We start from the raw sequence: 15,825 nt of genomic DNA on the forward strand, positions 1-15,825 counted from the left end.
CAATCCCCCGCCCCCCCCCCCCCTGGCTCGACCTGGTGAGCACATCTTGACGCTTCCCCCACAGCTCAGCTAGAGCCACAGAACTTTTACACCACCCGCGTTCCCTGACGCTTCTAGAACTGGATACCAAACACCCTCAGATACCTGTATTCACTACTTTTGTAGGACTTTCCGGAAAACGCGGGCAGGGGGCCGGAACCGGGGTGAGGGTCTTCCCCGAGACCCCCTCTAACCCGTTTCTCTTTGCAGACAGCAGTGGTCAACCCTAGAAGGACGAGACTGGGCGTCCCAAAAGACCTAGCGGACTGTGCTCCTCGAGGTACCGGCCTTCCCTGGGGGTTAGGGAGTGTGAGGAGAGGGCCGCGGGGGGTTGAGGAGGGTGGGGAGAGGACCGCTAGCGAACGGATATGTTTGCTGACAGGTTTGAGGGTGGGATAGCGTAGTTTGAAGAGCCCGAGAGCAAACACTGTTTCTTTTTCCTCTCCCCCTAGTCCGAAAAGGAACCACATTGCCAGGGGGAAATAAGACAGTGTAAACACAAACAACCTCAAAAAGAAGCCAAGAAAAACTAAGCCAAAAAACCCAAGCGCAACACTGTTACAAAACTGTCTGGTTTTGTAACAATTTCCCTGCCGCCGGCCAATGAGCAGCGTGGCGGCGCGTCACGTGGTGACGTTTTATATAACGCTTTGCTGAGACAAGACAGTTATTAGGCGGCGCGAGGCGGCCGGCATGGAGCTCTCTGAGGAGCGGCAGGGACCGGTGTGCCGCCTCGCGACCGCAGTGGCAGCCCCAATTACCTCAAGCCGCTGCTCCCTGCTCTGGGTCCCCGGCCCCTAGACGCCTCTTCCTGAGTTTGTCCTTCCTTTAATGGATTCATTTCAGGCTGAACAGATGCCGAGCTTGCCCGCTGAGCTCGCGAGCAACAACTTAGAGCTGGCGGAGCCGGCGGCATCAGTGACCCGTGTAGATTCGGGCCACCCGGAGGCGGCTACAGAAGGTCTCGCACCTCTACCGACGCGGGAGCCGGAGCAGCCTCCTCCGGCCTCGACGACGGAGTCTAAAGTCCTGCTCACACAGGCAGACGCCCTGGCGTCCGGGGGGCGCCTCCGGGAAGCCCTCGAGGTATACCGACAGCTGTCGGAGCGGCAGCAGCTGGTGGCAGAGCAACTGCAGCAGCTGGTGCGCTGCCTGGCTGAGAACATCCCGCCAGGAGAGGCGCTGGCGCCAGTGCCCATGGTCGGGGGCAGCGCAGCGAGCTGTGTGGTGGGGGCGGAAGAGGCAGGGGTGGCCACCGCCGCTGAGGCCACCGAGTTATGGGATGGCTTCAAGTGCCGGAAGTGTCATGGGTTTCTGTGGGACCCCGTGTCCTTGTCGTGCGGCCACACCTTTTGTAAAGTGTGCCTGGAACGAGGGCGGGCAGCCGACAGGCGCTGTGCATTGTGCGGGGTCAAGCTCTCCACGTTGATGGTGGCCACCGGGCGGGCGCGCGGAGCCCGGCGGGCTGGGCAGCAGGCGCCGCCGCCGCTGCGGGTCAATGTGGTGCTCAGCGGTCTCCTCAGCAAGTTGTTCCCTGCTCGAGCTCGGGCGTCGCAACTCCGGCACGAGGGCAACCGGCTGTACCGCGAGCGCCAGGTGGAGGCGGCACTACTCAAGTACAACGAAGCGGTTAAACTAGGTGAGCCCACCGGGATCTCCTGACGGGGAGCCCGCCGGGAGGTGGGGGATTGACCGGGACCGGAGTGGGGGAGGGGTTTCCGGAGTTCACTCTTGGACTTTTCCTCTGCCCCTGCCAATTTCTCTTTCTTTCTCTGTGTCTCTGCCTCTCTGTGTTGCTCTTTGTCTTTTTCTGTGTCTCCTGTTAGCGTGTGTCTCTGGCATCTCCGTTTCTGTTTGTGGCACACTCTCTGTCTCTCCTTTTGTCTGACTTTCGCACCTTTGTCACTCGGTTTGTTGCTCAGTGTCATCGACTCAGTTTCTCTTTCTCTCCGTCTCCCTCTGTCTCCGCACGCCTGGGCTCCCGCTTACACCTGCCTGCACCTTCCCCGCCGGGAGGGGAACTTCGCACCCTTCCCACCCTCACACAGGCTCTGCTGGGTCTCCGCCAGCCCCAGGTGCTCTCTAGGCACCTGTGTCTGCTGTCCCGCCAGCCCGGGCTGCCCTTGAGGCCGGGAGGTGTCCCTTCCGGGGCCGCGGCTCCGGGTGGGCTGGGTCCGGCGTGGAATTAGGTCAGGAGAGCACTGGTTGCATAAGGGCCGCGAGCAGCCCGGGCCGGGCGGCCCCTCCTTCGCGCGGGCGGGCGGGATTGTGTAACGGCTGAGGTAACCAAAGTGGGCCACGCTCGCCTCGGAAACCGTCCCGCGAGCATGGGGGGGTTGGGGGGGGGGAGAAGAGCGCTCGTGCCCCGCTGCCCTGTGACTCATTGTCACCGCTTCCTATCACAGGATCCGCGTCTGAAATAGATGCCCCCCCCCCCCCCCTTTCCAGCCTGCCGCCTGCGTCCTGGCCTGGAAACTGCTCAGGGATTCCGGGGGCTGTGGGCTAGCTGAGAAGGGGACATGCCTCTGTCCCGCTCTCTCGTGCTGCCTGGAGACAGATGGGTGGGCTTTGTGGGTTCAAGGACAAGGTGGGCAGCCCCATGCCCGTGGCCCTACTAGGGCTCCGGAGATCTCGCAGGGAGAGGCTTCCCCAACCCTCTTCTCCCCGCACCTGAACCCAGGAACTGGCCTCTGAGCCACTGGCTGCTGTTGCCCAGTTGGGGCACGCTGCCAGGAGCTCTGCTGGTGGGTCACGGTGTCTGGCGAAGCGTGAGGGGAGGAAAGAGGCAGCAGGGCTGGGCAGACCGGACTCTGGGACTCGATGGGTGGAGGAGGGGCTGGGCTGGAGTCTCCCTGTGTGGAGCCTAAACCAGAACTGGCAACAGGTATTGGGAATAGGGGAGGAACTAGGGTGGATTGGGAAAGACTGGCACCTGAGGGAGATGGGGACTCCCTCCACACACACACCCTGTGCTCACACAAACACCGAGCTGCCACTGGGCTGGCATGTGCTGCAGAAAAGAAGGGACAGAGAAGACTTCTTTAAACTGTTTGCTAATGTCTTAAGAGCAAGTAATGGGCACCCACACAAACCCTTAGCACATCCCTGAGGGAAAAACCAACAAAGCCTGTTCCCTGGGGAAGAGCAGGGCAATATGAAGGCAACAGGTGCAGGCCACTTTAGCCCAGATCTCCAAGGAAGGTTCCATTCCTTCCGTGCATCCCAGGAGGGCCAGTTTCTCGCGAAGTTTTTCCTTGCACGGTCAGAGCGGTCAGAGCAGTCAGGGTGAAAATGTCAAGACCACTTCACCCTTCTAGGAGGAAAGGGGCCTCTCCAATAAAGAATATCTTTGTACCAAAAGATGGCCACTATCTCTTCCTCATTGTTCTAAATACTGTACCGCCCTTCAGAAAAACAGAAACCTGCCCCTCACTCCAGATGCAAGGTTTGGACAGTTAACAAGCCTGACTAGCTAGCTGTGTGACTTTCAGAAGATCCATTCACCTCTCTGGGCTTGATTTTCCTCATCTGAAGAATGGGTTGGTTGAACCAGATGATTTCTAAAGGCCTGCCCAGCCCTGACATCTAGTGATTCAGAGTGTTGGTGACAACCAATCTCAATTTATTCTCAGAAGCCTTGTCCAGGTTCATTCACATTTGGCCATCTATAATGTGAGGAAGGAGCCTTGCAAATACATTTCCATTTTCTTAGAGAAACTTCATATGTGCTGAGTTTCTAGACAGATGTTGCTGTTGCTGTTGCTACCAGAAGACTAACTTGAGCTTGTCTTCCTGGTGGCTGCGATGGGGGTCACATATGGCCAGCTCCCACTCCCCACTTCCTGGCCTCTTTCCTTGTGGGTGATACCTCAGTCAGAAGCTAGGCTGTCAGTTGCTAGCCCCATATAGCTACAAAGCAGGGTGCCAGAGTTTTCTCCATGTCAAAGTCACTGAAACACCCCTGACACCACAGGTCCTCTAAGGATCTGCTTAAGAGAGTGGCAAAAATCCCTTCTTTACAGCTGGGCCATCTCAGACCCACAGTGGCTGCAGGGGAGTGTCGTTGACAGGACAACATTATGGCTAGAAATTGAGCATGACCCTTTCGGTCCCCAGGGGAAAAGTCTTAGAAAACTTTCCATCTGCTCAAGATCCATCCTCATACAGGATTTACTTGTTTCTGCTGGGGGCCATTAATGAGGGTTTGCTTTTTTTCTCATTTTGGCAGCACCAAATGACCATTTGCTTTATAGCAACCGGTCACAAATTTATTTCACCTTGGAGTCTCATGAGGATGCACTGCATGATGCAGAAATAGCATGTAAGCTCCGCCCAATGGGCTTTAAGGTGAGTGTCGGATGGGAAGCATGGGAAGGGGGTATGCTATAGAAGGAATTGGCTAGAAGGGCTGCCGCCCTTGGGGGTATGGGGCACTAGAGCTCAAGCAGACCTGGGAGAAGGCTTTGCAAAGGAGCGGGTCCTTTGACAAAGGGTTACTTAGGGGTCTTTAAGGGACTGGATTCTTCCCCAATTTGATCCTCCATTGATGACCTGCATAGCAGCCTGGGCTCTGTGACTCCAGAACATAGACTTGAGAGCCTGATTACCTGAGCTTATGTCCCAGCTCTTCTACTTTTATCATCTGTGTGACTTTGGACAAATTTACTTAGCCTCCCTGTGCTTTATATTCTTATCTATAAAATGGGGATATTCAAAGTTCCTACTTAACAGGGTTTGTCGTAGGAATTACATAAGGTAAAACATGTAAGATGCTTAGAACAATGCCTGGCACATAGCATAAGTGTTTGCTATCATTATCACCATTATTTTTCAGGCACAACAGAAAGAGGAGGGTAAGACAAGCATTGCTGGCTGGTTGTGCCATTCCGAGTCTTTAATATAGTCAGTCAGCCTGCCAGTATCCACAAACATCTAGGTCACATGGAGGGGTGGGGAGAAAGACAGGCTAGGCATCTCAGGATGCCAGGATGCAAAGTGTCACTTTTTTGCATCTCTGGCCTCAGGACTGGCCCTTAGCCACATGTCAATATATTTGATTTAGAAGATTAGATTTGAGCCTGGGCTTCACTACTTGCCAGCACAGTGACCATGGAGAAATTGCTTCACTCTCTGGACCCCAAGTGTCCTTGTTTGCAAAGTGAAACTATTGCTATCTGTCCTGATCACCTCACAGGGATGCAGTGAGGGTCACAGGTGATCATGGCCTAAGGGCCATTCCGTGAACTATAATACTTGCTAGGTCTTTATGTAGTACTCGCTCTACACAACCCCAGGATGCCTTCCTTAGACACCCAACTTACCCAAGTCCAGGTCCATGATCCCTTTATGAATTTCATGGGGTGAGATGTGTTCAGAATCCAGAAGGTTTCCAATTCCAGAAAGACCTTATATGAAGTAATACCCTTACTGAGTTTTGGACAGTGCCCCATAATAAGACATTAATATTTCTGCAGTGCTTTACATGAAAATTCACACTAAGTGGGATAAAGAATATAATACACTTTATATCATTTTAGGTCAGGTTGTGCCACCTCATGACCTCTGATGTCAGGCTTATGAAAATATCGGACTATCAGAATTTTTTTTTTTTAAATCTGGGACTTCAGATAAAGCATTGTGGACCTGCACACTGGGCCATTGATGTCAAAGTGAATCTCATGTGTTCTTTCATGAGAAGGTGTTCATGGGTGATGATGGATTAGTTTGTTCGCTTTCCTAAGGAACACATTTACAGTTTACTAAAGGTCACCAGTGTCTTAACCCAAAGGAGCTCCAATGAGAGCATTTCAGTCCTTGTAGCAGTGCAGGGAAGGGAGCTGCCTGAGGGTAGGAGGACTTCTCTTGCAACTTTTTCTGCTCCCATCCTTAACCTAAGGCCTAAGAGTGGGGCCTTGATAGTGCAATGGGAAACGGGGCTGAGTAAGCAGTATACCCTTTTGGATGAAATGGGAAACGTGACTTCCCCAATAAAGGAAGAGTTGATGGGAGTATTAAACAGGAATTTCAGTTCCCCACAGGTAAGTGGAGAGGCTTACCTCTCTGTCCCCTGGTTAGCTCTCTGAAGGGCAGTCTGCCTTGTGGGGAAGAACGTTCTGGGGATCCTAGACCACAGTTGTAGTTCCAGCTTTGCCATCGAGGTCTTAGAGAGGTCACAACCCTTCCCTTGGGTCTCTCTTGAAGAATGATCAGTAAGTGTAGGTGGTCACTCAAGCCAGTAATGTGGACTAGGCCTCTGCTCGACTGACTAGTTAGTAGGAAGGCATATCTGGATGGGTCCTGGTTAGTATGTGTTCAAATGGGCATTCTTGCTAGTTGGTGATTCCTCTAATACAATGGTGGGGCAGCAGGAGGTAGTACTGCCCAGTGGTTAAGAATTTGGACTTTGGTATCAGTCAGTCCCAGGCTGAAACCCTGACTGCAAAATTTATCAGCTGTGTTACTTTGGGCAAGTCACTTTTCTGGGTCTTAACTTTTGTTTTCTTTAACATGGGCTTCAGAACAGTTGCCTGCATGATAGGGCTGTGAATAAGATAATCCTTAGAAATGCTTCAGGCAGTAGTGGATACCCATGAAGTTAGGGAGTATTAAGAATAGTGTCAGGAGGGTGAATAAGAGTGGGATTGAATGCTAATGTTTTCTTCCAGGCACACTTCAGAAAGGCGCAAGCCTTGGCCACCCTAGGCAAGGTGGAGGAAGCACTAAGAGAGTTTCTATACTGCGTTTCACTGGATGGGAAGAGTAGGAGAGCAAGATCTGAAGCCCAAAGGGTGAGTTGAGATGACATCAGGTTCAGCTGCCCAATGGGCTCCCACCTCACTGTCTTCTCCAGGGAGGCGAGTGAGGGAACTGTCTTCCAGGGCATTTGGGGTCTTGAGTGGGTGGCTCCCTGGGTTAAGGGGACAAGAGGGAGACACAGGTTCTAATTGATTGCCCCCAAATCACCGTCCTCTTGGTGTGTACAATCAGATTGTGCAGTTGCTACATTTCTGTAGGAGCCTATGAAGAATGTTCTTGCTTTTTTCACTCAGGGTCTGGGTTGTCAATGGGGAAAAAACCAAAAGACAAAAATAAATACAAACAAGTTAACATGGGGATGGAGGCTCACTGAGGAGATTCTGGCTGTTGACAAGAGGTCAGGGGTGTGGGGCTGCCTGCAGCTGTAGAACTTTACTTTGACCGAGTCACAGCTTCACCAGCCACACCGGGAAGCCAGCTCCTCATAAAGGATGCTGGCCCCCGTCTCATTTGCCATATGTACAACTCCAACCTTCAACTCCTTTGCTAGAAATAAAACACATATACTGTCTCACAAGTGTAAGTCAGAGACCATTACAATATAATCCAAACAAGCATTCTGACTCTTGAGTCCCAGGAGAATGTGGTTATTTTTAAAAACTGCATGAAGTACTGAGAGTATTAGCGAAGGCTTAAGCATCCTCATTCCCCGGACTTTGTTGCTTACTCTTCTGCAATGTGCTCTCAGAGTGTCTGGCTAATGGGCCTGAAGTTGGATACTGACATTCAGTGATGGTCTCTGCTCTTGCCTTGTGCCCAGCCCCCAATTCACCACCGCAATCCAAGTACTTCTGTTCCATTGTGGTTTGGCAGAGCAGTGACGAAGAAAGGGAGCAAGAGACAGGACTGGTTGCTGAAGGCTCCAGAAATGAATGGTTAGAAAAATCAATGAACTAGGGGAGGCGGAGCTCTGGAGGTTCTGCCTCTGACAGATTTCCTTTCCGGGGAGTTGCTTTGCTGTGGTTTGGGAAGTGGACAAAGTGTTCTTGAGAGAAGTACTGGTGGATCCTCCAAATCTTAAGTGTAGTCCATGGTGTGGATAATAATAATAACAACAAAAACAATAATAGCAGCTAACATTTATTGAGCACTTGCTATGCACACCAGACACTGCACTAGGGCTCTCTGTGGAAGATATAATTTAATCTCCACAACATGCTGAGGCTTGGTGACTTTCGTGAGGTCGCACAGTTAGTGATTTGTGGAAGAACATTCGAAGCCAACTCTACCTGTTTCCAGAGTCTGCCTTCTAGCCACTTCACCATCCTGCTGTCCTGAAGGGACATGCTAGGAGTCTCAGCACTCATTGCTGGGGCTGGGTGGAGAGTAGCAATGGGACCAACCAGTTCTGCAATGGATGAACAAAGGTGGTTAGAAGAACCTTGACTTTGGGGACAGATTGTGTGAAGGCCAACAGAGGCAAGTGTCAGGTCTAAGGATGAGTGGTTTCTTAAAGAGGTTTTTTTAAAGTATTGATTAATTATATATATATATGTGTGTGTGTGTGTGTGCGTATATACACACGTTTGTTTTTCTACTTCTTTATGAATTTGTTGGTTAATCTTGTATGTGCCCTGACCTGCAACTTTGGCATGAAACCTGCAACTTTGGCATATTGGGACGATGCTCTAACCAACTGATCTACCAGTCCAGGGCCATGAGTGATTTCTTTACTCCCACTTACCCATTTCACAGGTGTCCTGAAAGGGTCTGGTATCATCAGTTATGTTGACATCTCTTTCCAGCTGCTTTTAGAGGGGCTGCCTAACTTAATAGGGTAAGACATTGTGTTAAGATCTGGAGACTCAAAGAGGCATAAGACACAGTGTCAGTCCTCAATGCCCTTACAACCCTGCATGTGTTACCCAGCGCAATATAAATGCCAGACAATAGGAGCCTATGTCTGTAATGAGTGTTCTGGAGTTCTGAAGCTGGGGCAAGAATGTAGGGGCAAATTTCCAATGAATGTGACAAGGGCATGGCAGCCATTTAAGAACACTGAGGGCCCTCAGGAGTGCTTATTTACCAGATTGTTCCATTTCCAGATGTGACAAAGATGGTCCAGGTTCACTTGGCATTTCTTACCTTATACACTCACAAACCTCAGATTCTTCTCCCCATCCTTCTTGACCCATTTAAGCCTTTTGAAGGCTGATACTGAAGTGGGTTTGTCTTTCATTTATGTGGAATGATTATTCCCACTGAAAGTTGGCCCCACCGTTTGTTTTCTAAAGCCATTGGGAATGCCTAGAATGAGATCTTAGGTGGTAAAGGGGAAGATATGAAGAGCTGCTGCTGTTTCTGCCTTGTTTCCTTCCATTTCTCCTTTCTGCCTCCGCTCCCTCACACCACACTCTTCCCTTTTACCCTCACATCTTAGGATGCTGTGTGGTGGCCACTGAAGAACATCATGCTGTTTTGGGGAGAATGTGAGGGAGATTGCTTCAGAAATGGGTTGGTCCTGCTGGGTCACTCAGGAGAGCTTCTGAGACCCAGCTTTGGCTTCTGTGGAGGAGAGGGCTCTGAAAAATGGCATTTATGACCCTGGTCACTGTGCCTTTCCACCTCATTCTTTTCCCAGCTTAGATCTGGGAAGTGGGTTCCCCAGAAATAGAAGGAAAACAGGGATGTCTGAGGACATTGGGCCTGAACCCAAGGCCTCTCCCTGGGCCCTGGGATGGATAAGTGTGCTAATTCAATTCCATCTAGTGTGACAAGTATCTGTTGGGCATTTGTTCTGTGCTCTCCAGAAGCTGGTTGTCTGGTTAGAGAGAAAGACTTATGTCTACGGTATGATTTGAGGCTAACACAAGACTGTGTCATGTAAGGTGCTCTATTATGGTGCAGTGAAGAACATGAAAGTATAGGTGACATCAGGGAGGCTGGAGTAGTAGGGGAACGCAGCCCTGGAGCTGAGCCTTGAAGGCCAAGAAGAGTTGGTTATCTGAAGAAACATCATGAAGGAACTGAGGGGGTGGGAGAGGGACAGAAAGGGAGCAAATCAAGCTGGAGAGTTTGGTCAGAGTTCCTGTTAGGCTCTCTTGATTAATTAATACCCTGACTGTGTACCCTGACTGAGCAAGCAGGTGGAGCATCCAGTGGGTTTCCAAACATTGTAGGGGGATTTGGGTGGAAACACTTGAATGTGTTTTAGAAGCCAGGTGACCTGTCCCGTGTTACATGTTACATACAATATACACACGTGTATTCACAATCCCTGCTGGCACATTGAGGCAAGAATGTGGGCAGCCAATTATGCAGCCTGCACTAGAACACCCATTGTTGACTCCAGTCCCTTCTGGATCTTCTCACACAATGGGCTTATGCAGTCGCAAAGGAACTAGCCATACACTGAAACCAGTCTGCCGCATTACTAGTACTTGCAATTCCTTGACTTCCTCGGGAAAGTAAAGGTCAGAATGGGGGAGAAGAGGCTGGGAAAAGAGGGAGGAAGGTTGGCTTCTGCTTTTTCTAACACTTCAGTGCAGAAGGGATAAAGGCCCAGGGATGATGGCTGGGGAAAGAGGGAGCAAAATGGGCAGGCAGAGGAAAGAAATATCAGAACCTAGAAGACAATTGTAGACTTCAACCCACTGGGGTGTTATGGACCTGGCTCCAGGTCCCTCAGCTGATGTTTTGTCCCCTGCCTTCACCTCTTTGGCTCTTTCCTCCTACCTAGGTTTTTTAACCCTACTGCAGATATTTCTATGGAAAGATAGCACTGCAGTGATATCTCTTTAAGTTTGACTAGGGTGACAGAGGCATCTGGGATGCCTTTTCAAAATGCGAATTCCTGGACCACACTTCAGATCTGGGGAACCAGGCATGAGAACTTGGAACCTAGACTTTTAATAAGCTCCTGGGTGATTTGTTGAAGTGAGGCCCCCTGCCTTGGTCTGCCCTGGTCTGTCTGGTCCAAGGCTTCTTCCCTAGAGTTTTGCCCTACAACCTTTTCCTTCTACCCTTTTCTTCCCCTCTCCCTTCACCTGAGTACCTGTAGAAACTTAAGTAGTGAAGTCTTCTGTTTTATGTCACAGCTTCTCCTTAGTTTCTTTTCACCATCAGTCCCGGGGCAGTCTCAGGAACATTCTCCCGATATCCTGAAGCTGTTGGCACCTCAGCTTAGATTAAAGGAACAAGTAGAGTCATTGGCTACTGAAGGCGACAGCCATAATCTACCGAAGTTGTCACAGGTAAAACTCAACTCACCCAGCTCGTTTGTGATGCTTCGTTTGGCTGTTTTGTGGGCAAACCTGGGGAGTGAGCCCTACCTCTCTTACTTTAGTTCCTGAGAAATAAGAAATGGACTGGTTATGTTCTTTGCTGGAAGGTTATTTCTTCTTTTTTTAAAAAAAAAATATTTTATTGATTTCAGAGAGGAAGGGAGGGAGAGAGAATTATTTATCGGCTGCCTCCTGCATGCCCTACACTGGGGATTGAGCCTGAAACCCGGGCATGTGCCCTGATCGGGAATCAAACTGTGACCTTCTGGCTCACAGGTTGATGCTCAACTACTGAGCCACGCCGGTTGGGCAGAAGGTTATTTCTTAATGATAAAAACTGGATTTCAGACATGATCCCAGGGTTTATGATTTGTTACATTCATTTTTCAGTTCTTGGTCAAATCCAGATGAGAGAGATTTGACAGAACTAGAAAGAAATTGGTCAACTTCCACTGGAGTCATTCACTGAGGTGGCTTTATCAGCCTAGGGGTGGAGCCTGGGCTGATAAAGATCCTCCTTTCCTGCCCTGGCCGGTTTGGCTCAGTGGATGGAGCGTCGGCCTGCGGACTGAAGGGTCCTAGGTTTGATTCCAGTCGGGGGCATATGCCTGGGTTGTGGGCACATCCCTAGCAGGGAGTGTGCAGGAGGCAGCTGATCGATGTTTCTCTCTCATTGATGTTTCTGACTCTCTATCCCTCTCCCTCTCTGTAAAAAATCAATAAAATATATATATTTTAAAAAATCCTCCTTTCCTGCTTTTTGTTTGTTCAAGCTGCTGGGCTTTGAGCACCAGCTGAGTTCCTTGTGTAAAGACAACTCCATTTGATCCCCAAGTGAAGGTAATTTTCTGCACCATGTCTTACACATAAGTAGATTTCCGGTACTTATTGGAGGCTGGAAGAGGGAAGTGATTTGGGAAGGGTTAAGGTCCTTGGAGGAAGGTATATGTGCCTTTCTTTGAAAACAAGGGAACAGAACCACGGAGAGATGGGTTCCAGACCCTGGCTTTCCCATTCGCGGGCAAGTGGGCAGCAGCTGGGGTTCAGAAGTCCAGTTCTGAAGGCAGAGTTTAGTGCTGACTGCCTCGGCCCTGTGGGGCCGCAGTCCCCACTGCATTTGTGCCCTGTGTTCTTCCCTGTATGTAAGCCCTGGGATTTCTGTGTCTTAGAGATTCTCTGGCAGGTGGAAATCTTACATTTCCCTACTTCTCTCCCTGCTCAGGAAAAGGAATAAAATTCGGGTGTGTCCAAGTAAAAAAAGGGGGGAGGTGGAGGAAGAACTGAAAGAGCATCTCTTGAAATCAGAGAACCCCTAGTACATTTCAATAATTGTTTGAGGTCATGATTACATGATTGAGAACACTAACACTGAACTTAAGTGCCTGGAGTGGCTTCTAATTGCTCCTCATTCCAAAATGAAGAAAAAAGGGCACCCCTGGTTTCCAGTGAGAGCTGACTGTGGAACAAGGGTGGGGTTTCCACCCAGACTTTGCTTTGCAAATCAGTGTACTCCTGTGTAGCCAAAGCCTGGGGCTCATGGAAAGTTGAGGACACAGAATTAAATAACCCTGAACTCCCCAGGTTGGATACTGAGAAAACCCACATCCTTTTTCTCTTCACCTCATTGTTTTCTCCTAGCTGTATGGCTCTCATTTTTTATCTATCTACCAATGTTTTTGGTAGGGGTTGGAGGGGAAACAAGAACATGGGCGTTTTGACCTGTAGACTGTGGGTTTACAATAGAGAGGGATTCTCCAGGTATTTTTGGACTTATTTCTAGGTCCATTTTTGAGTATTCCTCTCCTGGACAAACATTTTCTTTCTTCCTTCCTTCCTTTCTTTCTTTCTTTCTTTCTTTCTTTCTTTCTTTCTTTCTTTCTCTCTCTCTTTCTTTCTCTCTTTCTTTCTCTCTTTCTTTCCCTCCTCCCTCCCTCCCTCCCTCCCTCCCTCCCTCCCTCCCTCCCTCTCTCTCTCTCTCTTTCTTTTTTCTTTCTTTCTTTCTTTCTTTCAAAGACTAGAGACATTAGTGATCATTTTGCCAAATGATTTTGCCTCTTTTTCAACATTCCCCGCAAAGTCTAGTGAAGGAAATAGTTGGACCCTAGTTCATTTGAGCAGCATAACCTACAGCTGGACCATGAGGTAACTGCAGGTCTGTGACACACCTGTGCCAGAGCCTTCCCAAAAGTCCTTCTGGAGCTGGGCTGTAGGGTGAGAGGAAGCACTGAGTGATAGGATCTACCCTCTCTGCATGCCTTGATTTCCCTAATGTAGTAACTGGGGAATGGTCTGGATAGGAGAGGGGACTGGTGCTACATCTTACATTTCTCCCCTTCACCACTGTCTAAGGAATCTCTCCCCTACATGCCTTTCTGTCTTTGCTTAGGGAAGTCCCCCAACTCTGCCCAAGCTGGGCATGCCTTTGTCACTGATGCTGTGTGGACAGAAGTGACTACCCCTCCTCCATGAAGCCATGTGTCCACTCAGGACTGTGCAGTTCTTTCTCTGTCTCCTGTGGTGGGAATATCAGAGGACAGTATTGATCCCTAGTAGATTCTGACTTTTGGCTCTTTATTCCACCAGGAAAATGAGGAACTCCCCCATTGTTCTAGACAGGAGGAAGGAGCAGCCAGTGGGGACTGCAACATCCAGATGAATCCTGCGGAAGTAAAGGGGCATGGGCAGCAAGGCACCATGAAAGACCAGGAAGAAGAGGAGGAGAAGGATTATCCTGCCTCTCCAGAAGCTGCCTCCAGCCAGACTGGCAAAAGCCAGGAAAAGAAAAGGAAACATTTTCAAGTTGAATCCAAAGATTCAGACGTTCCTACTAAAGTCTGTAAGCCAGGTACTGACTCTACCCAGGGCTAAAGGGGCTTGGAGGAGATGATGGGCTCCCCAATATAAGCAGGTTACTTGCTGTCCATGTGAGGGTTCTTTAGGCTCCAGGTGTATGACCCAGCTCTGGAACTTGGCTGTGGCACCTCAGAATTGCTGTGAAGTTTCTGTGAGAGCATGCATAGTTCCCAGCGTACTGCCAGTGCTCAAGAATAATTGTAATGGAAAGCCAAGGCATAAGGTCAAGCACAGTCTCAAGTAATGATATCCAATGCCCTTGATGGTGTCACTTCCTGCCAGGCCAACCTCTCCCTACCCCCATCCCTATTCCAGGAACAGAGGACCAGAGCTGTGCAATCAGGCCACACTCTGCTCATTCTCAGTTGTGTTTCTGTAGTCAGGCGTCTGGGAAGCAGCAGCTGCAGCTCAATAGCTTTCCAAGAGAGGTGGGCAATGCCAAGAGTCACTATCAGCTTTGAAGGCCTGGCTCAGTCCATGGAGTTGCCGCTGCTGCTCCTGCTGCATGAGGTGCCTGTTGCATTTGAATGAAGTCCACTGGGCTTCTGGATATTCCCTGACTTGTGCTTCTCTTTCTGTGGGACCCCTGGACATCTCAAGAGTCTACTTCAGGTATCCCATTCTCAGTGGGTCAGGTGACTAATAAATCAACCCTTCCGGAAGGGGTGAGAATGGCAGGCTGAAAAAGTAATTGGGTTTTTTGCCTCACAAGTTCTGTCTGTGAAACCAAGGTTGGTCCAACTCTGACTTATGTTTTCTAAATCACAGAATCTCCTCCTGATTTGGGGGATTTGCCTGCTGTCAGTATTCCACTCCCATCTTTTGACGCAACCGACCTTGAATGTGCCCTATGTATGAGGTATGTGATGTGTGTTGTCACTTACTGCCTGAAGGGTCTTCCTCTCTGGTGTGTGAATCTTTCTGCTAGTGACCTACTGCTTCATTGGTCAGCACATACAAACATGATTCTAGCGAAATGAAAATTACCTTGACACAGCCTGTCACACGGGCTAGCTTGTGTCTCCTGTTACAGATTGCATTCCTTATATTCCTGACTTGGAAATACTTACACAGTGGGAAGGAAACGATCTACTCAGAGGTCACAAACTGGTGTCCCACAGGCTGAATGTCTTATGTTTGGTCCTCATGGGATTTTTGTTGTTAAATTTGAATGTCTTGAGACAGGACACACACTTTCCAGTTTGTCATGATCCCTCCCCTACTCACTGTCTTCTGTCTTACATTAGCCTGCATCTCACATTTGCATCACTTCCCTGGCCTTTGTAGGTATCTAGGTTTGCGACCCTAGGACTAATGTCAACTACTGGATCAAGATCTCAAAACTCAAGGGCCAATGTCAGTGCCGTAGGTCTAGTCTATGGAAGCAAAGTAGAGGACCTGCCTAGTGTTTGTTTTGTGCCATGAAGAGGATTAGTAGTGGATCTGTACTACTTAGCCAAGCATTTTTCCTTTACCCAGTGCCTTATTACCCCTACTTTCGCAGATCTCTGGAGAGGCAAATCATCCACATGCTTCCTCCCAAACCCCACACAAAAAGGGAACTTGCTACAATCATAGTCGGTGTGGGAAAAAAGTACTTTATTTTATTTATTTATTTATAAATCCTCACCCCAGGATATTTTTCCATTGATTTTTAGAGAGAGCGGAAGAGAGAGGGAAACTCAGAGAGAAATGTCATTGTGAGAGAGACACAGTGATTGATTGCCTCCTACATGAGCCCTGACCAGGGCCTGGGCTGGGGAGGAGCCTGCAACTGAGGTATGTGTCCTTGACTAGAATTGAACCTGGGACCCTTCAGTCCGCAGGCCAATGGTTTAGCCACTGAGCAAAACCAGCCAGGAGAAAAAATTGCTTTCATTTGTTTCATTTCACA

The 15,825-nt window shown here is 49.4% G+C and overlaps 1 protein-coding gene across 2 annotated transcripts in view; it reads left to right on the forward strand.

The window, feature by feature from the left end:
- Nucleotides 1-870: 870 nt before the first annotated feature.
- LONRF3 (LON peptidase N-terminal domain and ring finger 3) overlaps nt 871-15,825 on the forward strand; it is a gene marked incomplete at its 5' end in the record, with an annotated part of 34,987 nt that continues 20,032 nt past the window's right edge. Inside the window, 6 exons of one of the 2 annotated variants that reach the window (XM_081115093.1) lie at nt 871-1,678; nt 4,268-4,386; nt 6,705-6,827; nt 10,893-11,048; nt 13,662-13,923; nt 14,700-14,790. In XM_081115093.1, coding sequence (XP_080971219.1) covers nt 871-1,678; nt 4,268-4,386; nt 6,705-6,827; nt 10,893-11,048; nt 13,662-13,923; nt 14,700-14,790 — 1,559 coding nt within the window. The remainder of the gene's footprint in view (nt 1,679-4,267; nt 4,387-6,704; nt 6,828-10,892; nt 11,049-13,661; nt 13,924-14,699; nt 14,791-15,825) is intronic. The other variant, XM_081115092.1, reaches the window with a different exon arrangement.

The sequence above is a fragment of the Myotis nattereri genome (genome assembly GCF_964212035.1).
Source record: "Myotis nattereri genome assembly, chromosome: X".
Taxonomy (NCBI): domain Eukaryota; kingdom Metazoa; phylum Chordata; class Mammalia; order Chiroptera; family Vespertilionidae; genus Myotis; species Myotis nattereri.